This window comes from Hyla sarda, unplaced genomic scaffold (assembly GCF_029499605.1).
Source record: "Hyla sarda isolate aHylSar1 unplaced genomic scaffold, aHylSar1.hap1 scaffold_137, whole genome shotgun sequence".
NCBI lineage: Eukaryota > Metazoa > Chordata > Amphibia > Anura > Hylidae > Hyla > Hyla sarda.
In genome coordinates, this window is record NW_026607998.1 from 123584 (window position 1) to 146508 (window position 22925).

The 22925-nt window shown below is 40.7% G+C and overlaps 1 protein-coding gene across 4 annotated transcripts in view; it reads right to left on the minus strand.

Moving 5' to 3' along the window:
• Nucleotides 1–22925, minus strand: part of LOC130306386 (semaphorin-6D-like) — a 214362-nt gene that overhangs the window by 43279 nt on the left and 148158 nt on the right. For all 4 annotated transcript variants that reach the window (XM_056552095.1, XM_056552093.1, XM_056552094.1 and 1 more), the window contains exons 7-10: nt 9822–9923; nt 8119–8209; nt 2892–3014; nt 583–671 (exon numbers count right to left, since the gene is read on the minus strand). In XM_056552095.1, coding sequence (XP_056408070.1) covers nt 583–671; nt 2892–3014; nt 8119–8209; nt 9822–9923 — 405 coding nt within the window. The remainder of the gene's footprint in view (nt 1–582; nt 672–2891; nt 3015–8118; nt 8210–9821; nt 9924–22925) is intronic.

Consider the following 22925-nt stretch of genomic DNA (forward strand, 5'->3'; position numbering starts at 1 on the left):
AAGCCTCTCATATGTGATACTGTCTGCTGAGTTGCTGTATCTAAGCCTCTCATGTGATACAATCTGTCCTCTCTGTGTCTTTAGGATTCTCTGTCACATCTCCCGATTATGCCCGGGGCCTATTAATCTGCGGCCTGTGCCTCAGTGATAATGATGACCAGGAGCCGCGCCGCTCTGTTCCCCGGGTAGATAGCCGTGCCGGCCTTTGGTGCCCGGGAGATGATGTGATAAGCCGTACGCGGTGGCGGCTGTTACTATTATCAGTGTCGCCCAGCAGCGGCAGCTCAGATGGGGATTTGTAATTTGCTTGTAATGCGGCGGAGGGGCTGCGGCAGAGATAAGAGAGGAGCTGCCAGTCTGGGCACATGAGGATGGCACCGTGACGTGGGCACCCGTGTCCCCCCCCCCCCCAGCACCTGCTGCCAACACTGATGGCTCAGTCACCAGATGACTGCCAGAGATAACTACTCATTAACCTCACCACCTCCATGCCCGCCGGAGCAGAAAATCCTGCCGCCTCTTTATCCTGGGCGCCAACTACACTTACAGCTCACATCACGCCGCATTACTGTATCAACCTACCTTCCCCAGGGTGGTGTACTCCATGGAAATCTCCCGGAAAAAGAAATAGATGTAATTTCCGTATTCTACTGCATGGATAAAGTGGGGCTCTGCAAAGGAGAACATAAGAAAGAAAGTCATTCTCACTGTACTGTCACATTAAAAAAATTATTGTAAATATAATGTATGTACAGTGCCCTCTAGTGGTTATATTCACATAAAAAAAAACATGAATGAACATCAATAAATAAATAAATAAAATATATAAGTAAATAAAATAATACTTGTGTGCAGTGCCCTCTAGTGGTTACATTAGCATTAAAAATATAAATACCGTAAATAAAATAAATACATTTAAAAAAATAAACCATTCTCACTGTGCTCTGTCACCTTTTGTGGTTATATTCACATAAAAAAACATGAAAAAACATCAATGAATAAATAAATATAAATCAATAAATAAATAATATAATAAAACTTGTGTGCAGTGCCCTCTAGTGGTTACATTAGCATAACAAATATAAATAAAATAAAAAAACAAACCATTCTCACTGTGCTCTGTCACAAAAATTTTTTTAAAAAAAAATGTATGTACAGTGCCCATTTGTGGTTATATTCACATAAAAAAAACATCAATAAATAAATAAATAAAATACAACAAAAAATAAATAAAACTTGTGTGTAGTGCCCTCTAGTGGTTACATTAGCATAAAAATATAAATAAATAAAAAAATAAAATAAAAAATAAACCATTCTCACTGTGCTCTGTCACATACAAAAATTGTAAATAAAATATATGTACAGTGCCCTTTTGTAGTTATATTCAAATAAAAAAACATCAATAAACATCAATAAATAAATAAATAAATAAAATAAAATATCAATAAATAAAATAAAACTTGTGTGCAGTGCCCTCTAGTGGTTATATTAGCATTAAAAATATTAATGAATAAATAAAATAAATAAACCATTCTCACAGTGCTCTGTCATATAAAGAAAATTGTAAATAAAATGTATGTACAGTGCCCTTTTGTGGTTATATTCACATAAAAAAAATCAATAAACATCAATAAATATATATAAATAAATAAAATATAAATAAAATAAAACTTGTGTGCAGTGCCCTCTAGTGGTTACATTAGCATTAAAAAAATAAATAAATAAATAAAATAAAAAAATAAACCATTCTCACTGCTCTGTCACATAAAAAAAAATTGTAAATAAAATGTATGTACAGTGCCCTCTAGTGGTTATATTCACATAAAAAAATCAATAAATAAATGAATATAAATATAAATAAATAAAATAAAACTTGTGTGCAGTGCCCTCTAGTGGTTACATTAGCATTAAAAATATAAATAAATAAATAAAAAAAAAATAAAAAAAAATAGACCACTGTGCTCTGACACATAAAAAAAAAATTGTAAATAAAATGTATGTACAGTGCCCTCTAGTGCTTACATTATCATAAAAACTCCCACAAAGAAATAAAACTCATGTGTAGTGCCCTTTTGAGCAGTGTTTCCAAATAGTGTGTCTCCAGCTGTTGCAAAACTACAACACCCAGCATGCCGAAAGGCTGTTTATTTAGCGCTCCAGTCTTTTCCGATCTCTTTCAGGACTTCTCTTGTTGTCTTCGCTGCCGTTGTTGTAGATCTCATTAGTATAATATATGGAGCGTGGACTTTATTTTATCTTTGTGCTGCAGCAGTTACTTAAGATTTTATATACGACATAGATTGTGGCTTCTATTGTGTTTTACCACACAAGCTCATGAGGCTAAAGTAGTGTTTCCCAAACGGGGTGCCTCCAGCTGTTGCAAAACTACAACTATATATATGTGTCTTTATACCATGCCATATGTTCTAGGTCTCCTCAGTATAAGTCAATGATTATGTTCTGTACTCTATTTATACCGTGCCAGACTTCTAGGTCTCATCAGTGTAGGGATATCATTATGTTCTGTCCTCTCTTTTGTCATGAAGCGGCGGATCGACAACCACGGTGACGGTCCCTACCTGAGCTAAAGTGCATTGGGCGTAAAGGTACACAAATAATATACATAGTCGGTCACAGGCCAAAGTTTGAAAAACTACCAAACAAACAGATATACCAGACAGAATATAAACAGCCTTTGGCTGTCCGGCCATGCTGGGAGTTGTAGGCACCCTAGTTGGAAAACACTGCTCTAGAGACTACGGATTTGCTGAAAGTCCCGTGCAGGTCTATGACCGCTGTAGCCTTGGGTGCTGCCGGCACCATTATCATCAGAGATACCCTTTAATCTATAGAAAAAAAAATCATAATATTTGCAGTTGTCATGGCCTCACCTCTCAGCCATTTGGAGTCGTACTTGATGGTGCGGAGGACGGGACTTTTTTCCCCCAGGCTGCGGTATATGACGGCGTCGCTGGCTTGGAAATCGGCCATGGTGGCGGAATACAGATTCCCATCTACACGGGGAGAGAGAAGAGAATAAGGGTGTGCGGGGAGGGGGTGAGCGAGCAATGCGTGTAATCTAAACAGTAGATGCTCACTGCTGGCGGCGCTTGTACTAGTAAGTCAATTAGTTACAGTCTCGCTGAGCGCGGCGGCTGTCTGTGCGGGCGCGGGCCACACTAATAGCCGTCCCTTGTATTATTAGCATGTCCCGCGCTCCGCCGTTGCTATTAATGGATGTTTGTCTATTTGATTTGTCTATAATCAGGGGCTGGTACATGGAAACGCCGCACGCTGCGCCCGTCAGCTGTGTAATGCCATCAATCCCCTCCGGAGGCTACCGCTCCTTTATCTGTGGCGCAATACAGGACGTGGCTATAGGTGGCAGCACCGGGCCTGCAGGCTGGTACACCGGCCCAGCTGTATCATGAGACGACAAAGATGTCAAGTTGTTTCGGTTGTACGGAAAAGTTGGGTGGCAACCAGTATGGCCGATACAGAGGTTGGCATCTGCCTTTTCCAGAGTCCTGAATGGCTAAAATAAGGATGTATCTAAGCCTATAATGTGTGATACTGTTTGCTGAGCTGCTGTATTTCAGTTTATCATGAGTGATACTGTCTGCTGAGCTGGTGTATCTAAGCCTGTCATGTGATACTGTCTGCCGAGTTGAAGTATCTAAGCCTATTATGTATGATACTGTCTGCTGAGCTGGTGTATTTAAGCCTGTCATGTGATACTGTCTGCTGAGTTGATGTATCTAAGCCTATTATGTGTGATACTGTTTGCTGAGCTGGTGTATCTAAGCCGGTCATGTGATACTGTCTGCCGAATTGATGTATCTAAGCCTATTATGTGTGATACTGTCTGCTGAGCTGGTGTATCTAAGCATGTCATGTGATATTGTCTGCCAAATTGATGTATCTAAGCCTATTATGTGTGATACTGTCTGCTGAGCTGGTGTAACTAAGCCTGTCATGTGATACTGTCTGCTGAGTTGATGTATCTAAGCCTATTATGTGTGATACTGTCTGCTGAGCTGGTGTATCTAAGCCTGTCATGTGATACTGTCTGCTGAGTTGATGTATCTAAGCCTATTATGTGTGATACTGTTTGCTGAGCTGGTGTATCTAAGCCTGTCATGTGATACTGTCTGCTGAGTTGATGTATCTAAGCCTATTATGTGTGATACTGTCTGCTGAGCTGGTGTATCTAAGCCTGTCATGTGATACTGTCTGCTGAGTTGATGTATCTAAGCCTATTATGTGTGATACTGTCTGCTGAGCTGGTGTATCTAAGCCTGTCATGTGATACTGTCTGCTGAGTTGATATATCTAAGCCTACTATGTGTGGTACTGTCTGTTGAGCTGGTGTATCTAAGCCTGTCATGTGATACTGTCTGCTGAGTTGATGTATCTAAGCCTACTATGTGTGATACTGTCTGTTGAGCTGGTGTATCTAAGCCTGTCATGTGATACTGTCTGCCGAGTTGATGTATCTAAGCTTATCATGTGTGATACTGTCTGCTAAACTCATACAGTCATGGCCGTAAATGTTGGCACCCCTGAATTTTTTGTAGAAAATGAAGTATTCCTCACAGGAAAGGATTGCAGTGACACATGTTTTGCTATACACATGTTTATTCCCTTTGTGTGTATTGGAACTAAACCAAAAAAGGGAGAAAAAAGCAAATTGTACATAATGTCACCAAACTCCAAAAATGGACTGGACAAAATTATTGGCACCTTTCAAAATTGTGGATAAATAAGATTGTTTCCAGCATGTGATGCTCCTTTACACTCACCTGGGGCAGGTAACAGGTGAGGGCAATATAAAGATCACACCTTGTTTTGCTGCCTCTGGCACTGGGGGCCTTGAATGTGTACAAGACATCATGAAATCTGAGGATTACCAATGGATTTTGGGTCGCACTGTACAGCCCAGTGTCAGAAAGCTGGGTTTGTGTCCGAGATCTTGGGTCTTCCAGCAGGACAATGACCCCAAACATACGTCATAAAGCCCCAGTAATGGATGGAAACAAAGCGCTGGAGAGTTCTGAAGTGTCAGCAATGAGTCCAGATCTAAATCCCATTGATCACCTGTGGAGAGATCTTATAATTACTGTAGGGAAAAGGCGCCTTCCAATAAGAGACCGGGAGCAGTTTGTAAAGGAAGAGTCCAACATCCCGGCTGAGAGGTGTAAGAAGCTTATTGATGGTTATAGGAAGAGTGGTCCAACATTCCGTCTGAGAGGTGTAAGAAGCTTATTGATGGTTATAGGAAGAGTGGTCCAACATTCCGGCTGAGAGGTGTAAGAAGCTTATTGATGGTTATAGGAAGAGTGATCCAACATTCCGGCTGAGAGGTGTAAGAAGCTTATTGATGGTTATAGGAAGAGTGGTCCAACATTCCGGCTGAGAGGTGTAAGAAGCTTATTGATGGTTATAGGAAGAGTGGTCCAACATTCCGGCTGAGAGGTGTAAGAAGCTTATTGATGGTTATAGGAAGAGTGGTCCAACATTCCGGCTGAGAGGTGTAAGAAGCTTATTGATGGTTATAGGAAGAGTGGTCCAACATTCCGGCTGAGAGGTGTAAGAAGCTTATTGATGGTTATAGGAAGACACTGATTTCACTTATTTTTTCCAAAGGGTGAGCAACCAAATATTAAGTTAAGGGGCCAATAATTTTGTCCAGCCCATTTTTGGAGATTGGTGACATTATGTCCAATTTGCTTTTCTTCCTCCCTTTTTTGGTTTAGTTCCAATACACACAAAGGGAATAAACATGTGTATAGCAAAACATGTGTTACTGCAATCCTTTCCTGTGAGAAATACTTCATTTTCTAAAAACATTTCAGGGGTGCCAACATTTACGGCCATGACTGTGTATCTAAGCTTACAACATGTGATACCGTCTTCTGAACTTGAATACTATCAGGTGTGATCCTGTCTGCTGAAGGGTATCTAGGTCTATAATGTTTGATACTATCTAATGTGTAGCTGTATCTAAGCCTCTCATATTTAATACAGTCTGCTGAGCAGTGAATCGAAGTCCATCACGTGTGATACTACTTGGTAAGCAGTGTATCTCAGCCTATAAATGCATGATACTGCTAGCTTAGCTGATGTATCTAATCCTCTGATGTGTGATCCTCTTTGCTGGTCTGGTGTATCTAATCCCTAGTTGTGATACCCTCATTGTTCCTGCCAGGCTGTCCCCTGGACACTTGCTCCCCCTGTGGTAATGGAAGGTAATAGCGGCTCATTAGCAGATGACTGTATTTACATACTGGAATAAATCATAATATGTAAAGAATTAATCAAGATAATGAAACAGCAGAACAGCTAATAATCCTGACAGAAGGCGCCGGCTCAGCCCCGCAGCACCCACCAGTCATGTGACACATAACAAACTGGCAAAGCCTCACACTACATCACTTATAGTCCTGTACCCCAAATATCATTATCCTGTACCCCAAGTGTTATTATCCTGTACCCCAAGTGTCATTATCCTGTACCCCAAGTGTCATCATCCTGTACCCCAAGTGTCATTATCCTGTACCCCAAGTGTTATCATCCTGTACCCCAAGTGTTATCATCCTGTACCCCAAGTGTTATCATCCTGTACCCCAAGTGTCATCATCCTGTACCCCAAGTGTCATCATCCTGTACCCCAAGTGTCATCATCCTGTACCACCAAGTGTTATCATCCTGTACCACCAAGTGTTATCATCCTGTACCCCAAGTGTCATTATCCTGTACCCCAAGTGTCATTATCCTGTACCCCAAGTGTCATCATCCTGTACCCCAAGTGTCATCATCCTGTACCCCAAGTGTTATCATCCTGTACCACCAAGTGTTATCATCCTGTACCACCAAGTGTCATTATCCTGTACCCCAAGTGTCATCATCCTGTACCCCAAGTGTTATCATCCTGTACCCCAAGTGTTATCATCCTGTACCCCAAGTGTTATCATCCTGTACCCCAAGTGTTATCATCCTGTACCCCAAGTGTTATCATCCTGTACCCCAAGTGTTATCATCCTGTACCCCAAGTGTTATCATCCTGTACCCCAAGTGTTATCATCAGGTACCCCAAGTGTCATCATCCTGTACCCCAAGTGTTATCATCCTGTACCCCAAGTGTTATTATCCTGTACCCCAAGTGTTATTATCCTGTACCCCAAGTGTTATCATCCTGTACCCCAAGTGCCATCATCCTGTACCCCAAGTGTTATCATCCCGTACCCCAAGTGTTATCATCCCGTACCCGAAGTGTTATCATCCCGTACCCCAAGTGTTATCATCCCGTACCCCAAGTGTTATCATCCTGTACCCCAAGTGTTATTATCCTGTACCCCAAGTGTTATCATCCTGTACCCCAAGTGCCATCATCCCGTACCCCAAGTGTTATCATCCCGTACCCCAAGTGTTATCATCCTGTAAACCAAGTGTTATCATCCTGTACCCCAAGTGTCATCATCCTGTACCCCAAGTGTTATCATCCTGTACCCCAAGTGTCATTATCCTGTACCCCAAGTGTTATCATCCTGTACCCCAAGTGTTAGTGTCATCATCCTGTACCCCAAGTGTCATCATCCTGTACCCCAAGTGTCATCATCCTGTACCCCGAGTGTTAGTGTCATCATCCTGTACCCCAAGTGTTATCATCCTGTACCCCAAGTGTTATCATCCTGTACCCTGAGTGTTATTATCCTGTACCCCGAGTGTCAGTAGGTCCCTTGTGGTGTCACTATTTCATGTGTGTGTCCCCTTTAAGGCACTATGGACCCTTAGACAGCAGCCCCTGGTAATAGCGCCCCCTGCCTGGAGATAGATGTTAATCCGGCACAGATCACTCCATGGCGTATGTGTTGATTTCACTAACCAGTGACTGTGCAGTGAGGGATTATGGGGGATTACCGCTCCCCTCTAGACTAATCCCCATTCACTTGCGCTGCGTCTTTATTACTTTATAAAGCGTCTTTGTGCTCCTGGAGTATTAACGCCGGAAATAAGAAACGTCTCATGTGCCAACTGCACCCGACAACTTCAGAATGCAGACTGGGTGATCACAAGGGACCAGCTGCGGGTCAAGAGGTCACGGAGCCCAAGTCTTACCTGCAAAGAGGGCCACGTTGGCTTGCTTGGCATCGAATGGGCAGCGTGCTTGACCGTTAAACTCCTCCCCTTCTTGTTCCAGGGTCTTGATCTGTAGGATTATTACATATGTGGGTCACACTTGTCCAAAAAAAAGAGCAGGATATGGGAGGTGACCTCTGATGAACCCCAGTATCCAACAGTCGGTCAGACCATTGACCCTACTCCAGTTGTCATAGAACTGACTGGCAGCTCTGGTGGCATGGACCATCCAATGGGCATCAGGAAGGAGCGTGCTCAACCCAGAGAACCTCTGAGTTATATGGGAAGATCTCTACACCTACCCAATTCTTCCCAGAGTAGTAGTTATACACCTCCCCTCCAGCTCTATCTGTATACTGCTGCTTTCTCTATGGGATTAGGATATATAGTAGTTATAACCCTCCCCTCCAGCTCTATCTATATACTGCTGCTATCTCTATGGGATCAGGATATGTATATGTGTGTATGTATATATATATATATATACATACATGGTAGTCATACTCCTCCCCTCCATCTTTATATACTACTGCTGCTATCTCTATGGGATCAGGATATATAGTAGTTATACCCCTCCCCTCCCAGCTCTCTGTATATTGTTGCTATCTGTATGTTTTCAAGATATAAAGTAGTTATACACCTCCCCTCCCAGCTCTCTGTATACTGCTGCTATCTCTATGGGATCAGGATATATAGTAATTATACACCTCCCCTCCAGCTCTATCTGTATACTGCTGCTATCTCTATGTGATCAGAATATAGAGTAGTTACACACCTTCCCTCCCAGCTCTGTCTGTATACTGCTGCTATCTGTATGGTTTAAGGATTTATAGTAGTTACACACCTCCCCTCCCAGCTGTATCTGTATACTACTGCTGCTAACTCTATAGGATACATATATATATATATATATATATATATATATATATATATATAGTAGTTGTACACCTCCCTTTCAGCTCTCTGTGTACTGCTGCTATCTCTATGAGATCAGGATATATAGTAGTTATACCCCTCCCCTCCAGCTCTATCTATATACTGCTGCTGCAATCTCTATGGGATCAGGATATATAGTTGTTATACACCTCCCCTCCAGCTCTATGTATATACTGCTACAATCTCTATGGAATCGGGATATATAAAGTAGATATATGCCTTTCCTCCAAGTTCTATCTGTATACTGCTGCTCTCTCTATGGGATCAGGCTATATAGTACAACTCTATCTGTATACTGCTGCTGCTGTCTCTATGAAATCAGGATGTATAGTAGTTACACACCTCCCCTCCCAGCTCTATCTGTATACTACTGCTGCTAACGCTATAGGATCAGGATATATATAGTAGTTGTACACCTCCCTTTCAGCTCTCTGTATACTGCTGCTATCTCTATGAGATCAGGATATATAGTAGTTATACCCCTCCCCTCTAGCTCGATCTGTATACTGCTGCTGCAATCTCTATGGAATCAGGATATATAAAGTAGATATATGCCTTTCCTCCAAGTTCTATCTGTATACTGCTGCTCTCTCTATGGGATCAGGATATATGGTACAACTCTATCTGTATACTGCTGCTGCTATCTCTATGAGATCAGGATGTATAGTAGTTAAACACCCCCTTCAGCTTTATCTGTATACTGCTGCTATCTCTATTACACATGAATATACTCGCCACTTGCTCACCTTGTAATTCCGGCACGTGGGGTTGAAGGAGTTGGTGCCGCAGGCAATGAGGGTTTGGTCGTTCTTGGGGACCAGCACCTTCACGTAATTGTAGCATTCGTCCTGTGATAAAGACAACGACACTTCTTAGGGCAAATTCACCCAGATATCCCAAATTCGAAGACAGAGTTAATTATTTAATTATTTAAAAAAAAAAAAAAAACAGCACCACCCCTGTTCTCAGGCTGTGTCTGGTATTACAACTTGGCTCATTCACTTCAATGGAACACAACCTGAGGACCTGTTTACTAAACATAACCAGTGTTTCCTAACCAGGGTGCCTCCAGCTGTTGCAAAACTACAACTCCCAGCAGTTTTGCAATAGCTGGAACCACCCTTGTTGGGAAACACTACACTAAACAATGGACAGGGTAGATCACATGGTGTTACCATGAAAAATTCAGCCTTTTAAATTGGCGTTCGTATTGAATTTATTTTGTATTTAACTTTTTTTTTTTTTTTTTTTACGATTTTTTTATTATTTATTTTTTAATTTTTTTATGAATTGCAGGAAAGATACCCGGGGCCTTAAGAATGGCGCAGCTGTTTCCGAAGGCTGAATGAGAAATCCGGCTTTCATCTGAAATCACGTTACTCGGCAACCGCGACTCGTGCCCAGATCATATCAATGAAAAGGATGCGACAAAACAGTGACAGCTCAGCACGAGGCCCAAATCGCAATTATCTCCATCTCAATCCATATATATATATATATATATATATATATAATCATTGTTATTATTTACATATATATATATACATATAAATTACTATTATTATTATAATTTTTTTCTTTTCGGCTTCACAAACCCTACGAAGACGTCTTATTTTACCCCAAGCGGCGGCGTATCGGTAAACGGTGATGAATGTGGGAGCCCGCACTTATTTACTCCACATGATAAGGCCAGTCCTCCAGGCGGTGGCGCTCACGAGGGATGCAGGGGGGGAGGGGGGGCGCTCTTCCATCACTTTTGAAGTCTTGAAAGCTTTTACCCCCTGAACACTTAATGTGATTGATGCCTTGTCTGTAATCGTAGCCGGTTCCCTGGTGAACTGGTGCAACCTCCGAAAATAACAAAAAAAGAGGGGGGAAAAAAACGTTAAATCCTTGCGTTGACCTATCCTGTCAGGTTTGGTTGTTGCTTAAAGATCCAGGATTTCTTTAAAAAACAGCGCCACTTCAGTTTGTGTGCAGTATTACAGCTCATACAGTTCATTAGCTTGGTGGAATTTTGCACGGTCTGCGTCGCCGCCAATGGTGGTGGAGCATGTACGCATGGCCCTAGCGCCGCCTATTGCATATCCCTATACTGTTCAGGTCTAGAAAGAGAGCGCGGAACATAATCATATCCCTATACTGATGGTATCTAGAAAGAGAGCGCAGAACATAATCATATCTCTATACTGATGGGATCTAGAAAGAGAGTGCAGAACATAATCATATCTCTATACTGATGGGATCTAGAAAGAGAGTGCAGAACATAATCATATCCATATACTGATGGGATCTAGAAAGAGTGCAGAACATAATCATATCCCTATACTGATGGGATCTAGAAAGAGAGTGCAGCACATAATCATATCTCTATACTGATGGGATCTAGAAAGAGAGTGCAGAACATAATCATATCCCTATACTGATGGGATCTAGAAAGAGAGTGCAGAACATAATCATATCCCTATACTGATGGGATCTAGAAAGAGTGCAGAACATAATCATATCCATATACTGATGGGATCTAGAAAGAGAGTGCAGAACATAATCATATCCCTAAACTGATGGGATCTAGAAAGAGAGTGCAGAACATAATCATATCTCTATACTGATGGGATCTAGAAAGAGAGTGCAGAACATAATCATATCCATATACTGATGGGATCTAGAAAGAGTGCAGAACATAATCATATCCCTATACTGATGGGATCTAGAAAGAGAGTGCAGAACATAATCATATCTCTATACTGATGGGATCTAGAAAGAGAGTGCAGAACATAATCATATCCCTATACTGATGGGATCTAGAAAGAGTGCAGAACATAATCATATCCATATACTGATGGGATCTAGAAAGAGAGTGCAGAACATAATCATATCCCTATACTGATGGGATCTAGAAAGAGAGCGCAGAACATAATCATATCCCTATACTGATCAGATCTAGATAGAGAGTGCAGAACATAATCATATCCCTATACTGATCAGATCTAGATAGAGAATGCAGAACATAATCATATCCCTATACTGATGGGATTCAGAAAGAGAGCGCAGAACATAATCATATCCCTATACTCATGGTATCTAGAAAGAGAGCGCAGAACATAATCATATCCCTATACTGACGGGATCTAGAAAGAGAGCGCAGAACATAATCATATCCCTATACTCATGGTATCTAGAAAGAGAGCACAGAACATAATCATATCCCTATACTGATGGGATCTAGAAAGAGAGCACAGAACATAATCATATCCCTATACTGATGGGATCTAGAAAGAGAGTGCAGAACATAATCATATCCCTATAATGATGGGATCTAGAAAGAAAGTGCAGAACATAATCATATCCCTATACTCATGGTATCTAGAAAGAGAGCGCCGAAAATAATCATATCCCTATACTGACGGGATCTAGAAAGGGAGCGCAGAACATAATCATATCCCTATACTGGTGGGATCTAGAAAGAGAGCGCAGAACATAATCATATCCCTATACTGACGGGATCTAGAAAGAGAGCGCAGGATATAATCATATCCCTATACTGATGGGATCTAGAAAGAGAGCGCGGAAAATAATAATATCACTATACTGATGGGATCTAGAAAGAGAGCTCAGAACATAATCATATCCCTATACTGATGGTATCTAGAAAGAGAGCGCAGAACATAATCATATCCCTATACTGACGGGATCTAGAAAGAGAGCACAGAACATAATCATATCCCTATACTGATGGTATCTAGAAAGAGAGCACAGAAAATAATCATATCCCTATACTGATGGTATCTAGAAAGAGAGCGCAGAACATAATCATATCACTATACTGATGGGATCTAGAAAGAGAGCGCAGAACATAATCATATCCCTATACTGATGGGATCTAGAAAGAGAGCGCAGAACATAATCATATCCCTATACTGACGGGATCTAGAAAGAGAGCACAGAACATAATCATATCCCTATACTGATGGTATCTAGAAAGAGAGCACAGAAAATAATCATATCCCTATACTGATGGTATCTAGAAAGAGAGCGCAGAACATAATCATATCACTATACTGATGGGATCTAGAAAGAGAGCGCAGAACATAATCATATCCCTATACTGATGGGATCTAGAAAGAGAGCGCAGAACATAATCATATGCCTATACTGATGGGATCTAGAAAGAGAGCGCAGAACATAATCATATCCCAATACTGACGGGATCTAGAAAGAGAGCGCAGAACATAATCATATCCCTATACTGATGGTATCTAGAAAGAGAGCGCAGAACATAATCATATCCCTATACTGACGGGATCTAGAAAGAGAGCACAGAACATAATCATATCCCTATACTGACGGGATCTAGAAAGAGAGCGCAGAACATAATAATATCACTATACTGATGGGATCTAGAAAGAGAGCGTAGGACATAATCATATCCCTATACTGACGGGATCTAGAAAGAGAGCACAGAACATAATCATATCCCTATACTGACGGGATCTAGAAAGAGAGCGCAGAACATAATAATATCACTATACTGATGGGATCTAGAAAGAGAGCGCAGAACATAATCATATCACTATATAGAAGGGCTTTAGGTATAGAGAATTCTTTTCAAATCCATTCCTGGCTTTGTATTCATTAACTGCAATAAAAAACCTGAAGGTGTGAACACAGTGATATATGATCCTGGAAAAGCTGGGTGTCAATTAATGGGGCCCCCCATCACCCAGCTTTCCAGAGCTCATAGGCCTGGAGAGGTAGTATTACCACCAATGCTACTGTATGGCGGCAAAGTTAGACAGAGACACCATTCAGGGATATAAAGGTTGACTGGTCTTGAAGTAAAACATACCCTGGTGCTCCTTAAGAAAACTTTTTTTTGTCAAAGACATTTTGAAGGGGTTCGCACCGCCTAATCCGTCAGTATTTATAGCGCACCGTCCCACCACCGATAATTTTGATTTATCCTTGTTGGACACCTTGAGGGATGAAAAGATCGATAAATCCTATCAAGTTCAAGCAAGCCGATAGATAATGAAAACGAATGGAAAGCTCCTCCAATCGATGTAAGCCAATCACATCCTGACAGCGCCGAATGTTAATAACGCTCCGCCCGCCCCCGCCAGACCAAAAAGAAGGGTTACTCTGAAGCCGGACACAAGGTGAATTATGAATATATATATATAGACCATTACATAATCATGTATTTCCTAAGACCGCAGAAGGTATAATCCAACTTCTGATGGGATCTAAAGAGAGCGCAGAACATAATCATATCTCTATACTGACGGGATCTAGAAAGAGAGCGCAGAACATAATCATACCCCTATACTGATGGGATCTAGAAAGAGGGCGTAGGACATAATCATATCCCTATATGGGATCTAGAAAGAGAGCACAACATAATCATATCCCTATACTGATGGGATCTAGAAAGAGAATGCAGAACATAATCATATCCCTATACCGACGGGATCTAGAAAGAGAGTGCAGAACATAATCATATCCCTATACCGACGGGATCTAGAAAGAGAGCACAGAACATAATCATATCCCTATACTGACGGGATCTAGAAAGAGAGCGCAGAACATAATCATATCCCTATACTGACGGGATCTAGAAAGAGAGCGTAGGACATAATCATATCCCTATACCGACGGGATCTAAAGAGAGCGTAGGACATAATCATATCCCTATACTGATGGGATCTAAAGAGAGCGCAGAACATAATCATATCCCTATACTGATGGGATCTAGAAAGAGAGCGCAGAACATAATCATATCCCTATACTGATGGTATCTAGATAAAGAGCACAGAACATAATCATATCCCTATACTGATGGGATCTAGAAAGAGAGTGCAGAACATAATCATATCCCTGTACTGATGGGATCTAGAAAGAGAGTGCAGAACATATCCTTATACTGACGGGATCTAGAAAGAGAGTGCAGAACATAATCATATCCCTATACTGACAGGATCTAGAAAGAGAGCACAGAACACTATCATATCCCTATACTGACGGGATCTAGAAAGAGAGCGTAGGACATAATCATACCCCTATATGGGATCTTGAAAGAGAGCACAGAACATAATCATATCCCTATACTGATGGGGTCTAGAAAGAGAGCGCAGAACATAATCATATCCCTATACTGAAGGGATCTAGAAAGAGAGCGCAGAACATAATCATATCCCTATACTGATGGGATCTAGACTGTCTGATACAGTATAAAGAGAGCTCGGAACATAATCATATCCCTATACTGACGGGATTTAGGAAGAGAGCGCAGGACATAATCATACCCTTATATGGGATCTAGAAAGAGAGCACAGAACATAATCATATCCCTATACTGACGGGATCTAGAAAGAGAGCGCAGGATATAATCATATCCCTATACTGACGGGATCTAGAAAGAGAGCGCAGGATATAATCATATTCCTATACTGACGGGATCTAGAAAGAGAGCGCAGGACATAATCATACCCTTATATGGGATCTAGAAAGAGAGCACAGAACATAATCATATCCCTATACTGACGGGATCTAGAAAAAGCGCAGGATATAATCATACCCCTATATGGGATCTAGAAAGAGAGCACAGAACATAATCACAACCCAACACTGATGAGATCTAGAACATCTAATACACTGTATAGAGAGGACAGAACATAAGGTTCTCATCCTATTGCAGCTCGGGTGTGGCTGCACTCTGGTTGCTGGTGATTGAACTATTCTGACTATGTTTTATTATGCATCTTAGCTCTTGTGGAATTCTGACCATGTCTGCTTTATCATGCACCTTGTATTTATCTTGTAACCATGGCTCATAGTCCTGTTTATTATAGATTTTAGTCTGTGTTACATTTGTCGGTTTTTAAGATTATTGTATGTCCGTTCTGCTTTTGCCTTGTATCGTAGTCTGTGTTCACACTGTGAGTCTCGTTTGTATAATTCCTGTTCTGGTATTCTGTTCCTCCATGTTGTGGAGTTTGGTTTTGAATATTTCCTCTCTAATATCCTGACCTGTGTTCCTCCATGTTGTGGAGTTTGGTTTTGAATATTTCCTTTCTAATATCCTGACCTGTGTTCCTCCATGTTGTAGAGTTTGTTTGTTTTTTTGCATCCTTTTTATATAGTTCATGATTGCTGAGTTTGTGTTTTTAGTACATGCACTGATCATAGAGTACATGATCACTGATCTAGTGTTTCCTCTGTGCTTTACCATTGGTCTATAGTGGCTTCTGTACTTTATCACTGATCTGTGTCCTCTGAACTAGAATTTGTTTATGTTAGTTATCTTAGTCCAGTGTGAACAGTGTTCCATTTTCCTGATCAGTTTAGTGTTTAAGATTCAGTTCTTCAGTTCATCCCCTGCATCTTTTGGTTTCTGCTGTATACTTGTTCCATACCTTATCTTGTTCATTAATTCATATTTGCCGTTTATCTTGGTTCCGGTTTCTGAACTGTATGTTAGTACACTATATTCTGCCCTGTTTGTATGTTTATATTCTGTCTCGTATATTTGTTTTTTTTTGTAGTTTTCCCATTATGCTTCTGGCCTGTGACCGACTATGTATATTATTTGTGTACCTTTACGCCCAGGTAGGGACCGTCACCGTGGTTGTCGATCCGCCGCTTCATGACAATAGAGAGGACAGAACATAATGATATCCCTACACTGATGAGATCTAGAAGTCTGGCACGGTATAAATACAGAGTATAATCATTGACTTATACTGAGGAGACCTAGAACGTCTGGCACACTATAAAGACCGAACGGTCCATAATCATTGCCTTCTGTCTCGTATATCTGTTTTTTTGGTAGTTTTCCCATTATGCTTCTGGCCTGTGACCGACTATGTATATTATTAGTGTACCTTTACGCCCAGGTAGGGACCGGCACCGTGGTTATCGATCCGCCGCTTCATGGCAAAAGAGAGGACAGAACATAATGATATCCCTACACTGATGAGATCTAGAAGTCTGGCACGGTATAAATACAGAGTATAATCATTGACTTATACTGAGGAGACCTAGAACATCTGGCACAGTATAAAGACCGAACGGTCCATAATCATTGCCTTGTACTTAATTGATGTGAAATGGTTGGCACAGTACAAAAATACTAATTCATGTCTGTACTGATAAGTTCTAAAAAGAAGAAGAGGCACGGAAGTAGGGAACAGAACCATAAACCATGCTTTAGCCCAGTGTTTCCCAACTAGGGTGCCTCCAGCTGTTGCAAAACTACCACTCCCAGCATGCCCGGACAGCCAAAGGCTGTCCGGGCATGCTGGGAGTTGTAGTTTTGCAACGGCAGGAGGCACCCCGGTTGGGAAACACTACTTTAGCCTCATGAGCTTGTGTGGTAAAACACAATAGAAGCCACAATCTATGTCGTATATAAAATCTTAAGTAACTGCTGCAGCACAAAGATAAAATAAAGTCCACGCTCCATATATTATACTAATGAGATCTACAACAACGGCAGCGAAGACAACAAGAGAAGTCCTGAAAGAGATCGGAAAAGACTGGAGCGCTAAATAAACAGCCGAGGCCATAATCCGAGTCTTATCCTGATGAGATCTATAAAGGCAAGTATGGTAAGAGCCGACAAGAAGCCAAAATCCACGCTTCATACTAATGAGATCTAAAAAGGCTGCCAGCGAAAAATACAGCGAAAGCCACAAGTCATGCCTTGTATTAAAGGGGTACTCCACTGGAAAACATTATTATTTTTTTTTTAAATCAACTGGTGCCAGAAAGTTAAAGGGGTTATCCAGGAAAAAACTTTTTTTTATATATATATATCAACTGGCTCCAGAAAGTTAAACAGATTTGTAAATTACTTCTATTAAAAAATCTTAATCCTTTCAGTACTTATGAGCTTCTGAAGTTAAGGTTGTTCTTTTCTGTCTAAGTCCTCTCTGATGACACCTGTCTCGGGAACCGCCCAGTTTAGAAGCAAATCCCCATAGCAAACCTCTTCTAAACTGGGCGGTTCCCAAGACACGTGTCATCAGAGAGCAGAAAAGAACAACCTTAACTTCAGAAGCTCATAAGTACTGAAAGGATTAAGATTTTTTAATAGAAGTAATTTACAAATCTGTTTAACTTTCTGGAGCCAGTTGATATATACCTATATAAAAAAAAGTTTTTTCCTGGAATACCCCTTTAAACAAATTTGTAAATTACTTCTATTAAAAAAATCTTAATCCTTCCAGTACTTATCAGCTGCTGTAATGATCCATAGGAAGTTATTTTTGAATTTCCTTTCTGCCTGACCACAGTGCTCTCTGCTGACACCTCTGTTCATTTTAGGATCTGTCCAGAGAAGGAGAGGTTTGCTATGGGGATTTGCTCCTACTCTGGACAGTTCCTAAAATGGACAGAGGTGTCAGCAGAGAGCACTTTGGTCAGACAGAAAGGAAATTTAAAAAGAAAAGAACTTCCTCTAGAGCATACAGCAGCTGATAAGTACTGGAAGGATTAAGATTTTTTTTAATATAATTAATTTACAGATCTGTTTAACTTTCTGGCACCAGTTGATTTAAAATAATAATAATAATAATGTTTTCCAGTGGAGTACCCCTTTAATGTGATCTGAATAGGCTGGCAAAGCACAAAGGCTGCAGGAACCATTATCTGCGCTTCATCCCAGTCATCTCCAACCTGTGGCTCTTCATCCATTCGCTGTGAAAATCCAACTACCGGCATGTCCTGACCGTCTCCGGGTCAGAGACTAATAGTAGGAGAATCTAGAAGACAGGTATACTAAAAAATACAGACGAGGTCTTGTCCTAAGAGACCCAAAAAGACAGGCATGGTAAAAAGACGTAAGAAAGCAAAATTCATGTCGTATACTGATAATATCCAAAAAGGCTGGCATAGTAAAAACAAATAAAAATGCCACAACCTGTGACTTATATTGATATGATCTAAAAAGATTGGCATAGTAAAAACACATAAAAAAGATAAAACATATCTTATACAGATAAAATCTAAAGAGACTGGTATAGTAAAAACACATAAAAAAAAGACAAGACACATGTCTTATACTGTAAATATCCAAAAAAGGCTAGCATTGTGAAAACAAAAATGCCACAACCAGTGACTTATATTGATATGATCAAAAAAGATTGGCATAGTAAAAACACATAAAAAAAAAGACAACACATATCTTACACTGATAAAATCCAATGAGACTGGCATAGTAAACACATAAAAAAGACACAACACGTCTTATACTGATGAAGTCTAATAAGATTGGCACAGTAAAAACACGTAGGAAGCCACAATTCATGGCCTATACTGATAAAATCTAAAAAGGCTGGCATAGTTAACACATAAAACCACAATCCATGTCTTGTACTGATGAAGTCCAATAAGGCTGGTATTATAAAAACACATAAGAAGCCACAACCTATCACTTATGAAGTCTATTAAGGCTGGCATGGAAAAAAACATGTAAGAAGCCACGATCCACGTTTTGCACTGATGATATCTAAAAATACTGACATGTTAAAAACATAAAAAGCCACAGTCCATACCTTAAAATCAAATAGAAAAGCCACAATCAATGTCTTATACTGATGGGATCTAAAATGGCTGGCAAAGGAAAAAGATGTAAGAAGCCACAAATTATGCCTTATACTGATAAAATCTTAAGAGGGTGGTGTAGTATACACATAAAAAAGCCATAACCCATGTCTCATACTGACAAAGTCTAATAAGGCTGGCATGGTAAAAACATGTAGGAAGTCACAACCCAATCACTGATGAAGTCTAATAAGGCTGGCATGGTAAAAACATGTAGGAAGTCACAACCCAATCACTGATGAAGTCTAAAAAGTTTGGTATGGTAAAAACTTGTGAGAAGCCACAATTGACGCCTTATAGTAATGAAATCTAATAAGGTTGGCATAGTAAAAACATATAAGAAGCTACAGCCGATCACTGATGAAGTCTAATAAGGTTGGCATGGTAAAATCATATAAGAAGTCACAACCCAATCACTGATGAAGTCTAATAAGGTTGGCATGGTAAAAACATATAAGAAGCCACAGCCGATCACTGATGAAGTCTAATAAGGTTGGCATGGTAAAAATACGTAAGAAGCCACAACCCAATAACTGATTAAGTCTAATAAGACTGACATAGTAAAAACATATAAGAAGCCACAACCCATCCCTGATGAAGTCTAATAAGGTTGGCATGGTAAAAACACGTAAGAACCCACAACCCAATAACTGATTAAGTCTAATAAGACTGACATAGTAAAAACATATAAGAAGCCACAACCCATCCCTGATGAAGTCTAATAAGGTTGGCATGGTAAAAACATATAAGAAGCCACAGCCCATCATTGATGAAGTCTAATAAGGTTGGCATGGTAAAAACACGCAAGAAGCCACAACCCAATAACTGATTAAGTCTAATAAGGTTGGCATGGTAAAAACATATAAGAAGCCACAGCCCATCATTGATGAAGTCTAATAAGGTTGGCATGGTAAAAACACGTAAGAAGCCACAACCCATCATTGATGAAGTCTAATAAGGTTGGCATGGTAAAAACACGCAAGAAGCCACAACCCAATAACTGATTAAGTCTAATAAGGTTGGCATGGTAAAAACATATAAGAAGCCACAGCCCATCATTGATGAAGTCTAATAAGGTTGGCATGGTAAAAACACGTAAGAAGCCACAACCCAATAACTGATTAAGTCTAATAAGACTGACATAGTAAAAACATATAAGAAGCCACAACCCAACCCTGATGAAGTCTAATAAGGCTGGCATGGTAAAAACACGTAAGAACCCACAACCCAATAACTGATGAAGTCTAATAAGACTGACATAGTAAAAACATATAAGAACCCACAACCCATCACTGATGAAGTCTCATAAGGTTGGCATAGTAAAAATAATTAATAAGCCACAAATGATGCCTTATACTGATTAAATCAAAAAGGCTGGCATTGAAAAAACATTAAAAAGCCACAAGCCATGACATACATTCATGAAGTCTAATAAAGTTGGCATAGTAAAAACACATAAGAAGCCACAACCCAATAACTGATGAAATCTCATAAGGTTGGCATGGTAAAAACATGTAAGAAGCCACAACCCAATAACTGATGAAATCTCATAAGGTTGGCATAGTAAAAACATGTAAGAAGTCACAACCCAATAACTGATGAAATCTCATAAGGTTGGCATGGTAAAAACATGTAAGAAGTCACAACCCAATAACTGATGAAGTCATAAGGTTGGCATGGTAAAAACATGTAGGAAGTCACAACCCAATAACTGATGAAGTCATAAGGTTGGCATAGTAAAAATATGTAAAAAGCCCCAATACATGTCTTATACTGATAAGATCTAAAAAAGCTGTCACAGCAGAAACCAATATTCATCCCTCATACACTTAGCTCGAGTAAAGTTGGCATAGTAAAAACACATACAAATGCCACAAACCATGTCTTACACTGATGAAGTCTCATAGGTTGGCATAGTAAAAAGACGTAAGAAGCCACAATTCATGTCTTATACTGATAAGATCTAAAAGTTCACAGCACAAACCAATAACCATCCCTTATATCAGTGTTTTCCAACCAGGGTGCCTCCAGCTGTTGCAAAACTTCAACTCTCAGCATGCCCGGACAGCCAACGGCTGTCCGGGCATGCTGGGAGTTGTAGTTTTGCAACAGCTGGAGGCACTCTGGTTGGGAAACACTGCCTTACTCTGAGGTTGGCACAGGTATAGGGAGTGACCCGCATTTGCCCTGCAGTATTCTTGTTCTATATTTGGTGTGTCCCCCACTGCTTCCCCTTTAGGGTCTATTCACACATACAGTATTCTGCACAGATTTGAAATACGTCCGGTGTGCCGCTCTCCACATAGCCGGCCATGAAGACCCAAGTCATTTCGGCGCAACTCAACTTGGTGGGACCTCCAGAAATAAAGAGACCCCGTTATAAGGACCTCTCAGGAAAGTCTGTAAAAGTTCAACTGCAATGTCTGAGCCTCCTTGTCCTCATCTTGTACCCATGTGTTCTGAAGGGCGGGCACAGGCCCATGGGGACCGTCTTACATAACCATTCTCATTACCGATCATTACGTCTATCAGGGCTGGTGCAAGGATTTTTGCCACCTTAGGCGAAAGCTAATTTTGCCGCCCCTTAACCCCGCCCATTGGCTCAGCCCTTTGATACGCCCCACCTTACTACTGTGGTGACCCACTGTAACAAACCTCATGTAATCTCCTTACCGCTGAGGTGACACACTGTAACAAACCTCATGTAATCTCCTTACTACTGGGGTGACACACTGTAACAAACCTCCTCCTCATGTAATCTCCTTACTACTGGGGTGACACACTGTAACAAACCTCATGTATTCTCCTTACCGCTGAGGTGACACACTGTAACAAACCTCATGTAATCACTACTGGGGTGACACACTGTAACAAACCTCATGTAATCACTACTGGGGTGACACACTGTAACAAACCTCATGTAATCTCCTTCCTACTGGGGTGACACACTGTAAAAAACCTCCTCCTCATGTAATCTCCTTACTACTGGGGTGACACACTGTAACAAACCTCCTCCTCATGTAATCACCTTACTACTGGGGTGACGCACTGTAACAAACCCCCTCTTCATGTAATCTCCTTACTACTGGGGTAACACACTGTAACAAACCTCCTCATGTAATCTCCTTACTACTGGGGTAACACACTGTAACAAACCTCCTCATGTAATCACTACTGGGGTGACACACTGTAACAAACCTCCTCCTCCTCATGTAATCTCCTTACTACTGGGGTGACACACTGTA